A 15664-nucleotide genomic window follows, 5' to 3' on the forward strand; every position below is an offset into this window, starting at 1 on the left:
GGGAACACCCAGGAAATTCAACTGGATCAGGAACTGAAACTCTGCTTAAACTGGGAACACCCAGGAAATTCAACTGGATCAGGAACTGAAACTCTGCTTAAACTGGGAACACCCAGGAAATTCAACTGGATCAGGGACTGAAACTCTGCTGAAACTGGGAACACCCAGGAAATTCAACTGGATCAGGAACTGAAACTCTGCTGAAACTGGGAACACCTAGGAAATTCAACTGGATCAGGAACTGAAACTGGGAACACCCAGGAAATTTAACTGGATCAGAAACTGAAACTCTGCTGAAACTGGGAACACCCAGGAAAATCAACTGGATCAGAAACTGTAGTATCTTTATATCTAATTAGGTACAACATGTCTAACCCCATCCATCCTTTCCCCAACATCCCAAACCATACTCACACTGCTCTTCGCACACAAGTAACATCAACAAATGTGTGATGTGCAAACGACAACCCCAGACAAACACTCACCAGCACACACACAAGGCAGTCAAGGCCATTAGTCTGAGACAGCAAAGCTATGTTGTATGTATTATACATGTAGCAGCTCATTATTACCACTGCACTATGATGCATTACAACATCTAAACATGTATTGACAATTACCGTGGCCATCTGCATGACAATTAAACGTTACTCAAAAATGTCAATGGTCACAGCCCTACCCCACACACCTTTTGACAGATTAACTAGATTACTATACAATCCAACAACGCAATCCAAAGAAACACCTGTACATTAACTCACAAACATACAGGGACGTGCGTGCACACGCACACACACACAAGTATGGGGCCTCCCGAGAGGCGCAGTGGTCTAAGGCACTACATCGCAGTTGCTAGCTGTGCCACTAGAGATCCTGGTTCGAGTCCAGGCTCTGTCGCAGCCGGCCACGACCCAGAGACCCATGGGCCAGGTGTACGGTGTTTCCTTCCGACACATTGGTGTGGCTGGCTTCCGGGTTAAGTTGGCATTGTGTCAAGAAGCAATGCGGCTTGGCTGGGTTGACCCTCGCCTCTCCCGAGTCCATACTGGAGTTGCAGCGATGAGACAAGACTGTAACTACCAATTGGATTCCACGAAATTGGGGAGACAAAGGATTATTTTTTTAAAAGTAACTTAAAAAGAATGTAAATACATCTAAGTAATATCAGTACCGTAACGTCTGCAGTGATTGGATGTTAGTGTGTGGATGTGCGTTTACAAGGATATGAAATGGAGGTGAGGGTGTGATATGGTTTATCAGGGTGTGTGTGTCACATGGCTCAACTTAACAGACAGGAGGATTAGAGCTTACACAGAAATCCCCTCCATTCTTTCCGTCCTCTCTTACGCCCTGTCACTCGGATCATTCCATCATTCAGTTGATCATAATCCCACTCTGCTAATAACTCAGGTAGAGAAAGAAAGAGACGAGAGGAAAGGTCAGAGAGAGATGGAGGATAGACACTAACAGATGTGTTGCTGAGACAGAGAGAGGGAGGATAGACACTAACAGACATGTTGCTGAGACAGAAAGGGAGGGAGGATAGACACTAACAGACATGTTGCTGAGACAGAGAGAGGGAGGATAGACACTAACAGACGTGTTGCTGAGACAGAAAGGGAGGATGTGTTGCTGAGACAGAGAGGGAGGGAGGATAGACACTAACAGACATGTTGCTGAGACAGAAAGGGAGGGAGGATAGACACTAACAGACATGTTGCTGAGACAGAGAGAGGGAGGATAGACACTAACAGACATGTTGCTGAGACAGAGAGAGAGGGAGGATAGACACTAACAGTAATGTTGCTGAGACAGAGAGAGGGAGGATAGACACTAACAGACATGTTGCTGAGACAGAGAGAGAGGGAGGATAGACACTAACAGACGTGTTGCTGAGACAGAGAGGGAGGATGTGTTGCTGAGACAGAGAGGGAGGGAGGATAGACACTAACAGACATGTTGCTGAGACAGAGAGAGGGAGGATAGACACTAACAGATGTGTTGCTGAGACAGAGAGAGGGAGGATAGACACTAACAGACATGTTGCTGAGACAGAGAGAGGGGGGATAGACACTAACAGACGTGTTGCTGAGACAGAGAGAGGGAGGATAGACACCAACAGACGTGTTGCTGAGACAGAGAGAGGGGGGATAGACACTAACAGACGTGTTGCTGAGACAGAGAGAGGGGGGATAGACACTAACAGACATGTTGCTGAGATGAGGAAAGGTCAGAGAGAGAGGGAGGATAGACACTAACAGACGTGTTGCTGAGACAGAGAGAGGGGGGATAGACACTAATAGACGTGTTGCTGAGACAGAGAGAGGGGGGATAGACACTAACAGACATGTTGCTGAGATGAGGAAAGGTCAGAGAGAGAGGGAGGATAGACACTAACAGACGTGTTGCTGAGACAGAGAGAGGGAGGATAGACACTAACAGACATGTTGCTGAGACAGAGAGAGGGGGGATAGACACTAACAGACATGTTGCTGAGATGAGGAAAGGTCAGAGAGAGAGGGATGATAGACACTAACAGACGTGTTGCTGAGACAGAGAGAGGGAGGATAGACACTAACAGATGTGTTGATTTGACAGAGAGAGAGGACAGACACTAACAGACGTGTTGCTGAGATGAGGAAAGGTCAGAGAGAGAGGGAGGATAGACACTAACAGACGTGTTGCTGAGACAGAGAGAGGGAGGATAGACACTAACAGACGTGTTGCTGAGACAGAGAGAGGGGGGATAGACACTAACAGACGTGTTGATTTGAAAGAGAGAGAGGACAGACACTAACAGACGTGTTGCTGAGATGAGAAAAGGTCAGAGAGAGAGAGGGAGGATAGACACTAACAGACGTGTTGCTGAGACAGAGAGAGGGAGGATAGACACTAACAGACGTGTTGCTGAGACAGAGAGAGGGAGGATAGACACTAACAGACGTGTTGCTGAGACAGAGAGAGGGACGATAGACACCAACAGACGTGTTGCTGAGACAGAGAGAGGGAGGATAGACACTAACAGACATGTTGCTGAGACAGAGAGAGGGAGGATAGACACTAACAGATGTGTTGCTGAGACAGAAAGGGAGGATGTATTGCTGAGACAGAGAGAGGGGGGATAGACACTAACAGACGTGTTGCTGAGACAGAGAGGGGGGATAGACACTAACAGATGTGTTGCTGAGACAGAGAGAGGGAGGATAGACACTAACAGATGTGTTGCTGAGACAGAAAGGGAGGATGTATTGCTGAGACAGAGAGAGGGGGGATAGACACTAACAGACGTGTTGCTGAGACAGAGAGGGGGGATAGACACTAACAGACGTGTTGCTGAGACAGAGAGAGGGAGGATAGACACTAACAGACGTGTTGCTGAGACAGAGAGAGGGAGGATAGACACAAACAGACGTGTTGATTTGACAGAGAGAGGGAGGATAGACACTAACAGATGTGTTGCTGAGGAGAGAGATAGAGGGAGCGAGGTGGGGAGAGGAAGAGAGATCAACCAGTAGTCTACATGCAGCCCAGTGAGTAGTCTACACGCAGCCCAGTGAGTAGTCTACACGCAGCCCAGTGAGTAGTCTGCACGCAGCCCAGTGAGTAGTCTACACGCAGCCCAGTGAGTAGTCTACACGCAGCCCAGTGAGTAGTCTGCACGCAGCCCAGTGAGTAGTCTACACGCAGCCCAGTGAGTAGTCTACACGCAGCCCAGTGAGTAGTCTGCACGCAGCCCAGTGAGTAGTCTACAGGCAGCCCAGTGAATAGTCTACACGCAGCCCAGTGAGTAGTCTACACGCAGCCCAGTGAGTAGTCTACACGCAGCCCAGTGAGTAGTCTACACGCAGCCCAGTGAGTAGTCTACACGCAGCCCAGTGAGTAGTCTGCACGCAGCCCAGTGAGTAGTCTACGCGCAGCCCAGTGAGTAGTCTACGCGCAGCCCAGTGAGTAGTCTACGCGCAGCCCAGTGAGTAGTCTACACGCAGCCCAGTGAGTAGTCTACACGCAGCCCAGTGAGTAGTCTACACGCAGCCCAGTGAGTAGTCTACGCGCAGCCCAGTGAGTAGTCTACACGCAGCCCAGTGAGTAGTCTACACGCAGCCCAGTGAGTAGTCTACACGCAGCCCAGTGAGTAGTCTACACGCAGCCCAGTGAGTAGTCTACACGCAGCCCAGTGAGTAGTCTACAGGCAGCCCAGTGAATAGTCTACACGCAGCCCAGTGAGTAGTCTACACGCAGCCCAGTGAGTAGTCTACACGCAGCCCAGTGAGTAGTCTACACGCAGCCCAGTGAGTAGTCTACACGCAGCCCAGTGAGTAGTCTACACGCAGCCCAGTGAGTAGTCTACACACAGCCCAGTGAGTAGTCTGCACGCAGCCCAGTGAGTAGTCTGCACGCAGCCCAGTGAGTAGTCTACACGCAACCCAGTGAGTAGTCTACACGCAGCCCAGTGAGTAGTCTACACGCAGCCCAGTGAGTAGTCTACACGCAGCCCAGTAAATAGTCTACAGGCAGCCCAGTGAGTAGTCTACACACAGCCAGTGAGTAGTCTACACGCAGCACAAAAAGGAAGAAGGAAAAAGGAGAGAAAACTTGCAAAAAGGAGAGAGACAGAAAGGAGAAAACGGAAACAGAGAGAGAGAGAGAGAGAGAGAGAGAGGAGGATGAAAGAGAAACAGAGAGAGGGACAGAAAGAGAGGATGGGGAACCAGGTCCCATTAGTTTTAATTAATCCTTAATTAGTATGGATTATGGTCCAGCCTCCCAGACTGCCCACCACACACACGTCTATGTTTCAGACAGATACCTCTACGTTTCAGACAGACACGTCTACGTTTCAGACAGACAGACACCTCTACGTTTCAGACAGACAGACACATCTACGTTTCAGACAGACACCTCTACGTTTCAGACAGACACGTCTACATTTCAGACAGACAGACACCTCTACGTTTCAGACAGACACACACGTCTACGTTTCAGACAGACAGACACGTCTACATTTCAGACAGACAGACACCTCTACGTTTCAGACAGACACGTCTACGTTTCAGACAGACAGACACCTCTACGTTTCAGACAGATACCTCTACGTTTCAGACAGACACGTCTACGTTTCAGACAGACAGACACCTCTACGTTTCAGACAGACACGTCTACGTTTCAGACAGACACGTCTACATTTCAGACAGACAGACACGTCTACGTTTCAGACAGACAGGTCTACGTTTCAGACAGACACGTCTACGTTTCAGACCGACACGTCTGCGTTTCAGACAGACACGTCTACGTTTCAGACAGACACGTCTACATTTCAGACAGACAGACACGTCTACGTTTCAGACAGACAGACACGTCTACGTTTCAGACAGACAGACACGTCTACGTTTCAGACAGACACGTCTACGTTTCAGACAGATACGTCTACATTTCAGACAGATACGTCTACATTTCAGACAGACAGAAACGTCTACGTTTCAGACAGACACGTCTACATTTCAGACAGACAGACACCTCTACGTTTCAGACAGACAGACAAGTCTACGTTTCAGACAGACACGTCTACGTTTCAGACAGACACCTCTACGTTTCAGACAGACACCTCTACGTTTCAGACAGACACCTCTACGTTTCAGACAGACAGACACCTCTACGTTTCAGACAGACAGACACGTCTACGTTTCAGGCACCCCATATTGTGCGAACACATTCACACACACATTTGTACCTCTCTAATACACAGGCTGCCACTGTACAACACACACACACTCCTGCTTACAGACATGCTGAGTTAATAACCCCACTTTATTACTTTTTTATAAACCAGCTTCATGCCACTGTGATCCAGCAGAGTAGGCTATTACCAGATACCACCAGGTGTAGGCCAAAGCCAGGGCAGCGGGTGAGCCACCCCCCCCCCCCCCCCCCCCCCAGTGAGAGTGAGTGTTGGTGGGGAGGAGGCCAGGCTGACAGGGGTCTGGAGCATATCACCAGTCTGCCAATCCACAGACACAGTCATTACTGCCTCTCCCTCCATCTCATCAATCAATCTGTCGCCCTCTTTCTCTCCCTCCCTCTCTTTCTGTCCATTTTCTTTTATTTCCCCCTTCTCTCCATTGCTCTTATTTCCCTTTGTCTAATTCCAAATGCCTTTTCTTATTTTACTCTCTCTCTCTCTCTCTCTCTCTCTCTCTCTCTCTCTCAGGAAAGGGCAGGAAACCAGATGATATAGTCAGAAGGAGAGAGATCAACAGAGATCCTGTGCTGTGGTTATTTATACTAGTTCTAACGTGGGACAGAAAGGGAGGGAAGGAGAGAAGGTCTATGGGGAGAGAGGAAAAGAGAAAGAGGACAATGGCAAGAGACATGGTGAAACCAGAGGTGAAAAGGGGAGGAATACAGATAAATATTTAGGACATTATGAAATCCGAAAGCAAGAGTGTGACAGAATGAGAAGATAAAGGGGATGAAAGAATGAAAATAAATGAAAGATAGCAGGAATGGAGAGTACCTGGCATGTGTTTCAGATGATAATGATTACACTAAAATACCCCCCACTAACACTATCATTACCTAGATCTACCAACCCCCCTCTCATCTCTCTCTCTCTCCCTTCCTACCTACCTCCCTCCCTCCCCCTCTCTCTCTCTCTCTCTCTCTGGACACAGAGTGCAAATGTGAAAATCAAAGTGAATGACATTAGGTAAATAAGACAGCTAGTTGCCTTGACAACCATAACCCCTTACTCTGCCTCGGGCCTCCCCCTTTCCCCCCCTGGACCAATCGGGAACAAGCAACACCGGGTGATTGACATATCGTCATGGCAGCCAGCAGAGGATGCCTCTCATAATGTTTTCCATCATGAGAAGAGGGGAGAGGGAGCGAGAGAGAGAGAGAGAGGGGGAGAGAGAGAGGGAGGGGGGATGCGTGAATGAAAGAAGAGGAAGAGGACAGTAAAGAGGACTAAAATGAAAAGATAAGACCAGTTTTAGTGTCAGTTTCATTCAATGCAGTCATATGGCTATTGTTGATAGGGCCAGGTGGAGGGCTGACTCTAGATCAGTGCTTAGGGAAACTCTGTACTACCATGTAAACAACGTCAACCCCTTGGAGGAATAGCAGAGAAGAGTCAACCAAAACACGAGACACCACTACAGACACCCTGGTTCGAATCAAGACTGTATCACAAACGGCCGTGATTGGGAGTCCCATTGGGCGGTGCACAATTGGCCCAGCATCGTCCAGGTTTGGCCGGTGTCGGCCATCATTGTCAATAAGAAATTCTTCTTAACTGACTTACCGAGTTAAATAAAGGTTAAATAAAAAATGTCATAAAAGTCCCGAGACAAGAGTCAGATAGTAATGTATAGTGTAGAGCAGTTATAATGCTCTGTTGTGTTGAAAAAAGGCTCTATACATTACATTTCTATCTGCGACGTTCAAAACATTTCTGAGTATAACTCAAGACATCAGTGGTAGAACAGAGAATGGGATTGGCCAATCATAGAGGAAGTCAGGAACTGATTGGCTGACTGGCTCACCTGTCTTTTCTTTGATCTCACACAGCACACTGAAGAGGGCGGGCTTCATTCTGTGGCAGTTTAACGCATGTTTCCTGTGTGAGAGAGAGAGAGGGAGAGAGAAAGAGAGAGAGAAGGGGGAGAGAGAGAGAAGGGGAGAGAAGGGGTGAGAGAGAGAAGGGGAGAAAGAGAGAGAGAGAGACAGAGACAGAGAGAAGGGGAGAGAGAAAGAAGTGAGAGAGAGAGAGAGAGAGAGAAGGGGAGAGAGAGAGAGAAAGAAGTGAGCGAGAGAGAGAGAGAGACAGAGAGAGAGAGACAGAGAGAGAGAGAGACAGAGAGAGAGAGACAGAGAGAGAGAGAGGCAGAGAGAGAGAGAGGCAGAGAGAGAGAGGCAGAGAGAGAGAGAGAGAGAGAGAGAGAGAGAGAGAGAGACGGGGAGAGAGAGAGAGAGAGAGAAAGAAGTGAGAGAGAGGGGGGAGAGAGAGAGAGAGAGTAGGGGGAGGAGAGATTCATTAGCTACAAGACAGAACCAAAACTATGATAGGAGCACAGCTGTCAATCTTCCACTGAACCAGGGTTAAAAGTGCACCTTCTCAACACACACACACAAACAGACACACGCGCGCACACACACACACACAGACAGACACACGCACGCACACACACACACAAACAGACACACGCGCGCACACACACACAGACACACGCACGCACACACACACAGACACACGCGAGCACACACACACAGACACACGCACGCACACACACACACAAACAGACACACGCGCGCACACACACACACATTCTGGAGGGAATTCCAGCTGACATGTGACCACAAGGAACATTCTTTCAGCTGGCATTCTTTTCTTTAACTCAGAGAGGAAAGAAAGAAAGAGATCTTACTAGATAAGCTTAATTACAGAACAATAATATTTAATCAAAACACCTTTTAAAACACACACACAGCCACTGTGGTTTAGCCATCACAGAGTACGTGGTCTGACCAACCAGTTAGTACTGTGTTTCAGTCGTCTGAGACAGTGTGGTCTGACCAACCAGTTAGTAATGTTACTGTGTTTCACAGTCGTCTGAGACAGTGTGGTCTGACCAACCAGTTAGTACTGTGTTTCACAGTCGTCTGAGACAGTGTGGTCTGACCAACCAGTTAGTGAAGTTACTGTGCTTCACAGTCGTCTGAGACAGTGTGGTCTGACCAACCAGTTAGTAATGTTACTGTGTTTCACAGTCGTCTGAGACAGTGTGGTCTGACCAACCAGTTAGTACTGTGTTTCACAGTCGTCTGAGACAGTGTGGTCTGACCAACCAGTTAGTGAAGTTACTGTGCTTCACAGTCGTCTGAGACAGTGTGGTCTGACCAACCAGTTAGTACTGTGTTTCACAGTCGTCTGAGACAGTGTGGTCTGACCAACCAGTTAGTACTGTGTTTCACAGTCGTCTGAGACAGTGTGGTCTGACCAACCAGTTAGTGAAGTTACTGTGTTTCAGTCGTCTGAGACAATGTGGTCTGACCAACCAGTTAGTGAAGTTACTGTGTTTCAGTCGTCTGAGACAGTGTGGTCTGACCAACCAGTTAGTACTGTGTTTCAGTCGTCTGAGACAGTGTGGTCTGACCAACCAGTTAGTGAAGTTACTGTGTTTCACAGGAGAGGAAGAGATGAGGGAGGAGAGAGAGGAGTGAGGCTGGAGACCTATGACATCTGCCTCAACTCAGAAGAGAGAGGGAGGAGAAAAAGGAGGCGAGGGAGGAGTAGGAATAGAGAGGAGCGAGGAGAAAACCAAACTGTCCGGAGCTCCTCCATTACCAGAGTATGGGGACAGAGCGAGTTTCCCAAAGGCTGGAGCGTCGGCCTTCTCACCCGCTCCAATTACGCTCAGTGCACTTCACGAGCTCAGGGCTTGCCTGGCCCAGCATGCATCTGTAGTCTACTGGTGTGCTGCTATAGTCCCTAAGCTTTAGCTACTGACATGGAGTTCACTAAATATTTTCATAAAGAAACTGATAACACACACAGGTGCAAAATCAAGATGACTTACAAAGATGAGGAGGACCAAGAGAGGGAGTGTGGTGACGTAGTGTCCAGAACCAAACGGTAGGTCCAGGTAGTCACCCAAATAGATGGGTGTTGGTTAAATGGGGATTTTAATGAATGGAGCCAATTTGGAGCGCCAGTTTTTTATTTTTTGTGAGCGCGGAGCGTTTTTCCCCGTGAGGCGGTGGGCGGTGGAATATCAGTAGAGCGCCGGAGAGATGAGCGGAATTTCCGACCGCTCAACTTTGCTCACATACTCTGCTTCTTACATAATCTATGCGAGAGAAACCAGAGAAACCAGAGGGACGAGAGAAACCAGAGAAACCAGAGGGACGAGAGAAACCAGAGAAACCAGAGGGACGAGAGAAACCAGAGGGACGAGAGAAACCAGAGGGACGAGAGAAACCAGAGAAAACAGAGAAACCAGAGGGACGAGAGAAACCAGAGGGACGAGAGAAACCAGAGGGACGAGAGAAACCAGAGAAAACAGAGAAAACAGAGAAACCAGAGGGACGAGAGAAACCAGAGAAACCAGAGGTACGAGAGAAACCAGAGAAACCAGAGGTACGAGAGAAACCAGAGAAACCAGAGGGACGGGAGAAACCAGAGAAACCAGAGAAACCAGAGGGACAAGAGAAACCAGAGGGACGAGAGAAACCAGAGAAACCAGAGAAACCAGAGGGACGAGAGAAACCAGAGGGACGAGAGAAACCAGAGAAACCAGAGAAACCAGAGGGACGAGAGAAACCAGAGAAAACAGAGAAAACATAGAAACCAGAGGGACGAGAGAAACCAGAGGGACGAGAGAAACCAGAGGGACGAGAGAAACCAGAGAAAACAGAGAAAACAGAGAAACCAGAGGGACGAGAGAAACCAGAGAAACCAGAGGTACGAGAGAAACCAGAGAAACTAGAGGTACGAGAGAAACCAGAGAAACCAGAGGGACGAGAGAAACCAGAGAAACCAGAGAAACCAGAGGGACAAGAGAAACCAGAGGGACGAGAGAAACCAGAGAAACCAGAGAAACCAGAGAAACCAGAGAAACCAGAGGGACGAGAGAAACCAGAGGGACGAGAGAAACCAGAGAAACCAGAGAAACCAGAGGGACGAGAGAGCATGGAAAAGAAGAAGAAAAAGGGAGCATAAATAAACTGACCAGCCTGTACAGCCTCTACTGTCACCACTGACCAGCCTGTACAGCCTCTACTGTCACCACTGACCAGCCTGTATAGCCTATACTGTCACCACTGACCAGCCTGTATAGCCTATACTGTCACCACTGACCAGCCTGTACAGCCTCTACTGTCACCACTGACCAGCCTGTATAGCCTCTACTGTCACCACTGACCAGCCTGTACAGCCTCTACTGTCACCACTGACCAGCCTGTACAGCCTATACTGTCACCACTGACCAGCCTGTACAGCCTCTACTGTCACCACAGACCAGCCTGCACAGCCTATACTGTCACCACTGACCAGCCTGTACAGCCTCTACTGTTACCACAGACCAGCCTGTACAGCCTATACTGTCACCACTGACCAGCCTGTACAGCCTATACTGTCACCACTGACCAGCCTGTACAGCCTATACTGTCACCACTGACCAGCCTGTACAGCCTATACTGTCACCACTGACCAGCCTATACTGTCACCACTGACCAGCCTGTACAGCCTATACTGTCACCACTGACCAGCCTGTACAGCCTATACTGTCACCACTGACCAGCCTGTACAGCCTATACTGTCACCACTGACCAGCCTGTACAGCCTATACTGTCACCACTGACCAGCCTGTACAGCCTATACTGTCACCACTGACCAGCCTGTACAGCCTCTACTGTCACCACTGACCAGCCTGTACAGCCTATACTGTCACCACTGACCAGCCTGTACAGCCTATACTGTCACCACTGACCAGCCTGTACAGCCTCTACTGTCACCACTGACCAGCCTGTACAGCCTATACTGTCACCACTGACCAGCCTGTACAGCCTATACTGTCACCACTGACCAGCCTGTACAGCCTATACTGTCACCACTGACCAGCCTGTACAGCCTATACTGTCACCACTGACCAGCCTGTATAGCCTATACTGTCACCACTGACCAGGATGATACTGCAGCCACACACCACCATAACACATCCATGAATGAGTAATACACAGCTAGTCTTTAATATGGGGAATTCACTGAGTGGACGAAGGCTCCAACAACCATACAATAGGTATCCTTAGGTCTTTGGAGCCTAGCTATATTGGTAACGGAGTGTGTGTGTGTGTGTGTGTGTGTGTGGACAGCTGCTCTCTCGTGCAGTCTTATCAGAGAATTGATTGCATCCCTCCTCTCACAATGAACAGGAGGGACGATAGGAGAGGGAGAGAATGTCTGTCTGTGTGTCTGTCTGTGTCTCTGTGTGTCTGTCTGTGTCTCTCTGTGTGTCCGTATGTGTATCTGTCTGTATTTCTGTCTGTGTGTCTTGTCTGTATTTCTGTCTGTGTCTCTGTGTGTCTGTCTGTATTTATGTCTGTGTGTCTGTCTGTGTCTCTGTGTGTCTGTCTGTCTGTATCTGTCTGTATTTCTGTATGTGTATATGTCTGTCTGTCTGTCTGTGTGTCTGTCTGTCTGTCTGTATCTGTCTGTATTTCTGTATATGTCTGTGTGTGTGTCTGTGTGGTGATACTGGCAGAACAGCAGCACAGATGTAGGTGATACATCACACTACTATGAAAGGAGCCAATTCACCAATACAGCTTCAGCAATGTATTTATTAATATTGTAATAAGATGGTAATAGAAGTGTGATTCTACAGTTCAGTCCATTTGTTTGTAACGGTGAGACCTATAGGTCTGCCAGTAAAGTAATAAACCTCACCATAGAAAATAAACACTGTGTAAATGGTTCATTCTAGTTGTATTGGTTGGACCTGTAATCCTATAACTAACCTAAAGTAAATCGCAGATTAACAATGTTAATGTCAGTGGTTCATTCTATAGTTCAGTAATGGGTTTACAGGCCTATAAGTAAAGTAATAAATCCATCACAGATTAACACATATTACGTAAATGTTTCTGTGAAGCCCCTCGCCGGGCTGCGACACGTAAAACAGACACCACCGGGGTCAGCAGCATCATCCAGCAGGCTATTTACAGCCACTGGGGGGGGTCAAGCCGTGTGAAATCCGATCCGAGTTTCCATCACGGACAAGAAAACTCACACCAACCGCTGACTAAAACACCTCCAGCCCACCACCATACTGGCGACCTAAAGCACCTGACACACCGCCACCACCAGACCCAAAACGGCCATCTCCATTTCAAATGCGGGGCCATCCCCCTCTCCAGTCGCGGTAAGATCCTTTGTCATTATTCCATGTTAATGACGTGATGACCGATCAATCAAGGCGACCTCAGCAAACTCATTGTGGTTAATTAGTCCGCCGGGCGGTCGTCAAAGTTAACAATATTTATATAAAGGAGGAGGGGAGGAGGAGAGAGAATAACAACAGAGAGAGAGAGAGATGGAGGGAATAAAAACAGAATAACAACAGAGAGAGGAGAGACAGAAGGAAAACAGACTGAAAGCATACTGCTAATAAAAATGTAATCGCCCAGTGTATATTTTAAAACGCGGCAGGTGCAAATTACACGGTCTTGAGTGTGGAGCTCAACGTTACGTCACGGCGCAGTAAAGTACAGCAAATAAAAGCGAGGTCAGTCTGCGCACACAGACTGGTGCCATAACGACACGAGAGACTATTAATTAACCAGCCTGAATTAATGACCACTGCTGTAACCGACCAGCGCACTGGGACTGGTGGTGTGTAGCCTGTGTGAGTGTCAAAGAGACGATGTGAAATCCGTTGTTATTATGGCCAGAAATTCACCACGCAGGCTCCTCTCCCCTGGATCCACGTACTCCATCATGTGCCCTGCTTCTTACTATTCACCAAGCAAAGAGGTGCCCCTAATATCTGATCTTGGGTCAGTTTTATCTTTACACCACATAAAACATAAGCTCGGGTCTAATATGTCGTATAACGATCCTGGATCATATAAGAGTGGTGACATCAACATGGATCCCCTGTCTACATGGATCTCTTCCCTGTGCTCCAGCCCTCCTCTCCTCGGGGAAGGTGTTACCTGGCCTGGGCCTCGTCGAGACTCTCGTCCGTGATGGCCATGATCTGCTGGAGGATATCCCCGATGTCCTGCTGCGGCTGGCCGAGGGAGTGCTGCTTCCTCCCGGCGTCATGGTCCCCCACGTCGACCTGAGACAGTCCGGACAGCCCGACGAGACCCGACATCATGCGGGCCTGGTCCTCCATGCCTTTCAGAAAAATCTCGCCGTTTTTGCGACAAAACTAGGGAGGGAAAAGGTGACCGTTGTCCGATGAAGGGAGGAAGATGAGAAGATAGTATGTGTTTTTCCCCAGAGGTAGCCCAGGCCAGTTGCCTTTTACAGTTTAATGTCCCTGACTCGAAACACCGAGTGTTTCAAAGTAGCCAATAAACAAAGGAAGACAAACTAAACTATGAAAAGTAGCCAATAAACAAAGGAAGAAATCAAACTAACTACAAAATGCCATTGCTCGTTCAAATGACCAATAGCAGCAAGCAAGCTGTAAACATGCAATTGTCTATGTTAAACAAAAAAGCAAGTAAACGGTCGATCTGGGCCTACACAGTATTTGTAAACAAATAAACACTATTTTCTTTGGCATAACCCGGCCTAGATTTATTTTGCATTCCGAGTCGAACACGGATGCAGGGTTCTAACAGTAGTTCCACGGTCGAGGCAGATAGAGGGAGCGAGGAGGCCACGGGGGGGAAAATAAAGCCTGGAAAGGTAGAGCTGCCTTTAAAATGGTCAGCTTGGCGAACGACAAAGAGGGGGAGGGAGAACGAACCGAGCTGCCGCTGCCAGGGAGAAAAATGGCAACAATTAGCAGACTAGCTTGTCACAAATGTTACTCCTGCGTTCGACAAATTAATAATCCGGCCGATATCCAAGCGCGGTCTCGTGGAAAGCGACGGGGAATGTAGGCGAACCAGTTTGGAATCCAACCACCATGTATCTCCGTGTTTTTCTAACAATGAGAAAGAAGAGTAGCGCCACACTAGCCTACAACAGCTCGGCTAACGTTACTAGTCCACAGAAATCCCCGTGTCCGTTTTCGTTGCCTTCTTTTCCCAGGAAAAACCTGCACGGCTGGGAAGAAGTATTGTAGCTAGTAGCCTACAGGATCAAATAAAACGAAGGAATAAAATACATATTTTTAATAAACTCCAACCCGTCCGACCAGCCGTGGCTGGCCTTGTCCTATCCGTTGGTCGAATAGCGCTGCTTTGCTCCCCTCTCTTCTCGGCAGTTTTTTTCCTTCTCCTCTGCTCTCCTTTCTTTATCCGGCTCCCTCGCCTGGCCCGTTCTCCCACTACACACACACACACACACACACACACAGCGCACGCTGGGGAGGATAATATGCAATTCCACATCTCACCGCGGGGGGTGGGCTCCTCTCAGCTCTCATATGGTGTTCAGCAGCGGCAGCAGCAGCACCATGGAAACAAGCAGCATTGTTGACAGTGTTATTGTTGTTGTGATGGCTTGGAGGGCCTTCTCATGTAGCCTAACTGTCCCACCCCAAGACAGCCATATGAAAGCTTCACGTTTCAAGGAGCCCGTTCACTATGAAGTCAGGAGCCCGTTCACTGTGAAGTCAGGAGCCCGTTCACTGTGAAGTCAGGAGCCCGTTCACTATGAAGTCAGGAGCCCGTTCACTGTGAAGTCAGGAGCCCGTTCACTATGAAGTCAGGAGCCTGTTCACTATGAAGTCAGGAGCCCGTTCACTATGAAGTCAGGAGCCCGTTCACTATGAAGTCAAGAGCCTGTTCACTGTGAAGTCAGGAGCCCGTTCACTATGAAGTCAGGAGCCCGTTCACTATGAGGTCAGGAGCCCGTTCACTATGAAGTCAGGAGCCCGTTCACTGTGAAGTCAGGAGCCCGTTCACTGTGAAGTCAGGAGCCTGTTCACTATGAAGTCAGGAGCCCGTTCACTATGAAGTCAGGAGCCCGTTCACTGTGAAGTCAGGA

At 48.5% G+C, this 15664-nt stretch overlaps 1 protein-coding gene across 2 annotated transcripts in view; it reads right to left on the minus strand.

Moving 5' to 3' along the window:
* The window catches only part of LOC110494887 (pre-B-cell leukemia transcription factor 1), a 39684-nt gene extending 24688 nt beyond the window's left edge, over positions 1 to 14996 (minus strand). The window contains exons 1-2 of one of the 2 annotated variants that reach the window (XM_036948848.1): positions 13711 to 14993; positions 7542 to 7615 (exon numbers count right to left, since the gene is read on the minus strand). In XM_036948848.1, the coding sequence (XP_036804743.1) occupies positions 7542 to 7615; positions 13711 to 13895 (259 nt within the window). In that variant the 5' untranslated portion in view covers positions 13896 to 14993. Of the gene's footprint in view, positions 1 to 7541; positions 7616 to 13710 lie in introns of both variants that reach the window. The other variant, XM_036948847.1, reaches the window with a different exon arrangement.
* Positions 14997 to 15664: the final 668 nt, after the last annotated feature.

This window comes from Oncorhynchus mykiss, chromosome 17, assembly GCF_013265735.2.
Source record: "Oncorhynchus mykiss isolate Arlee chromosome 17, USDA_OmykA_1.1, whole genome shotgun sequence".
Lineage (NCBI taxonomy): Eukaryota > Metazoa > Chordata > Actinopteri > Salmoniformes > Salmonidae > Oncorhynchus > Oncorhynchus mykiss.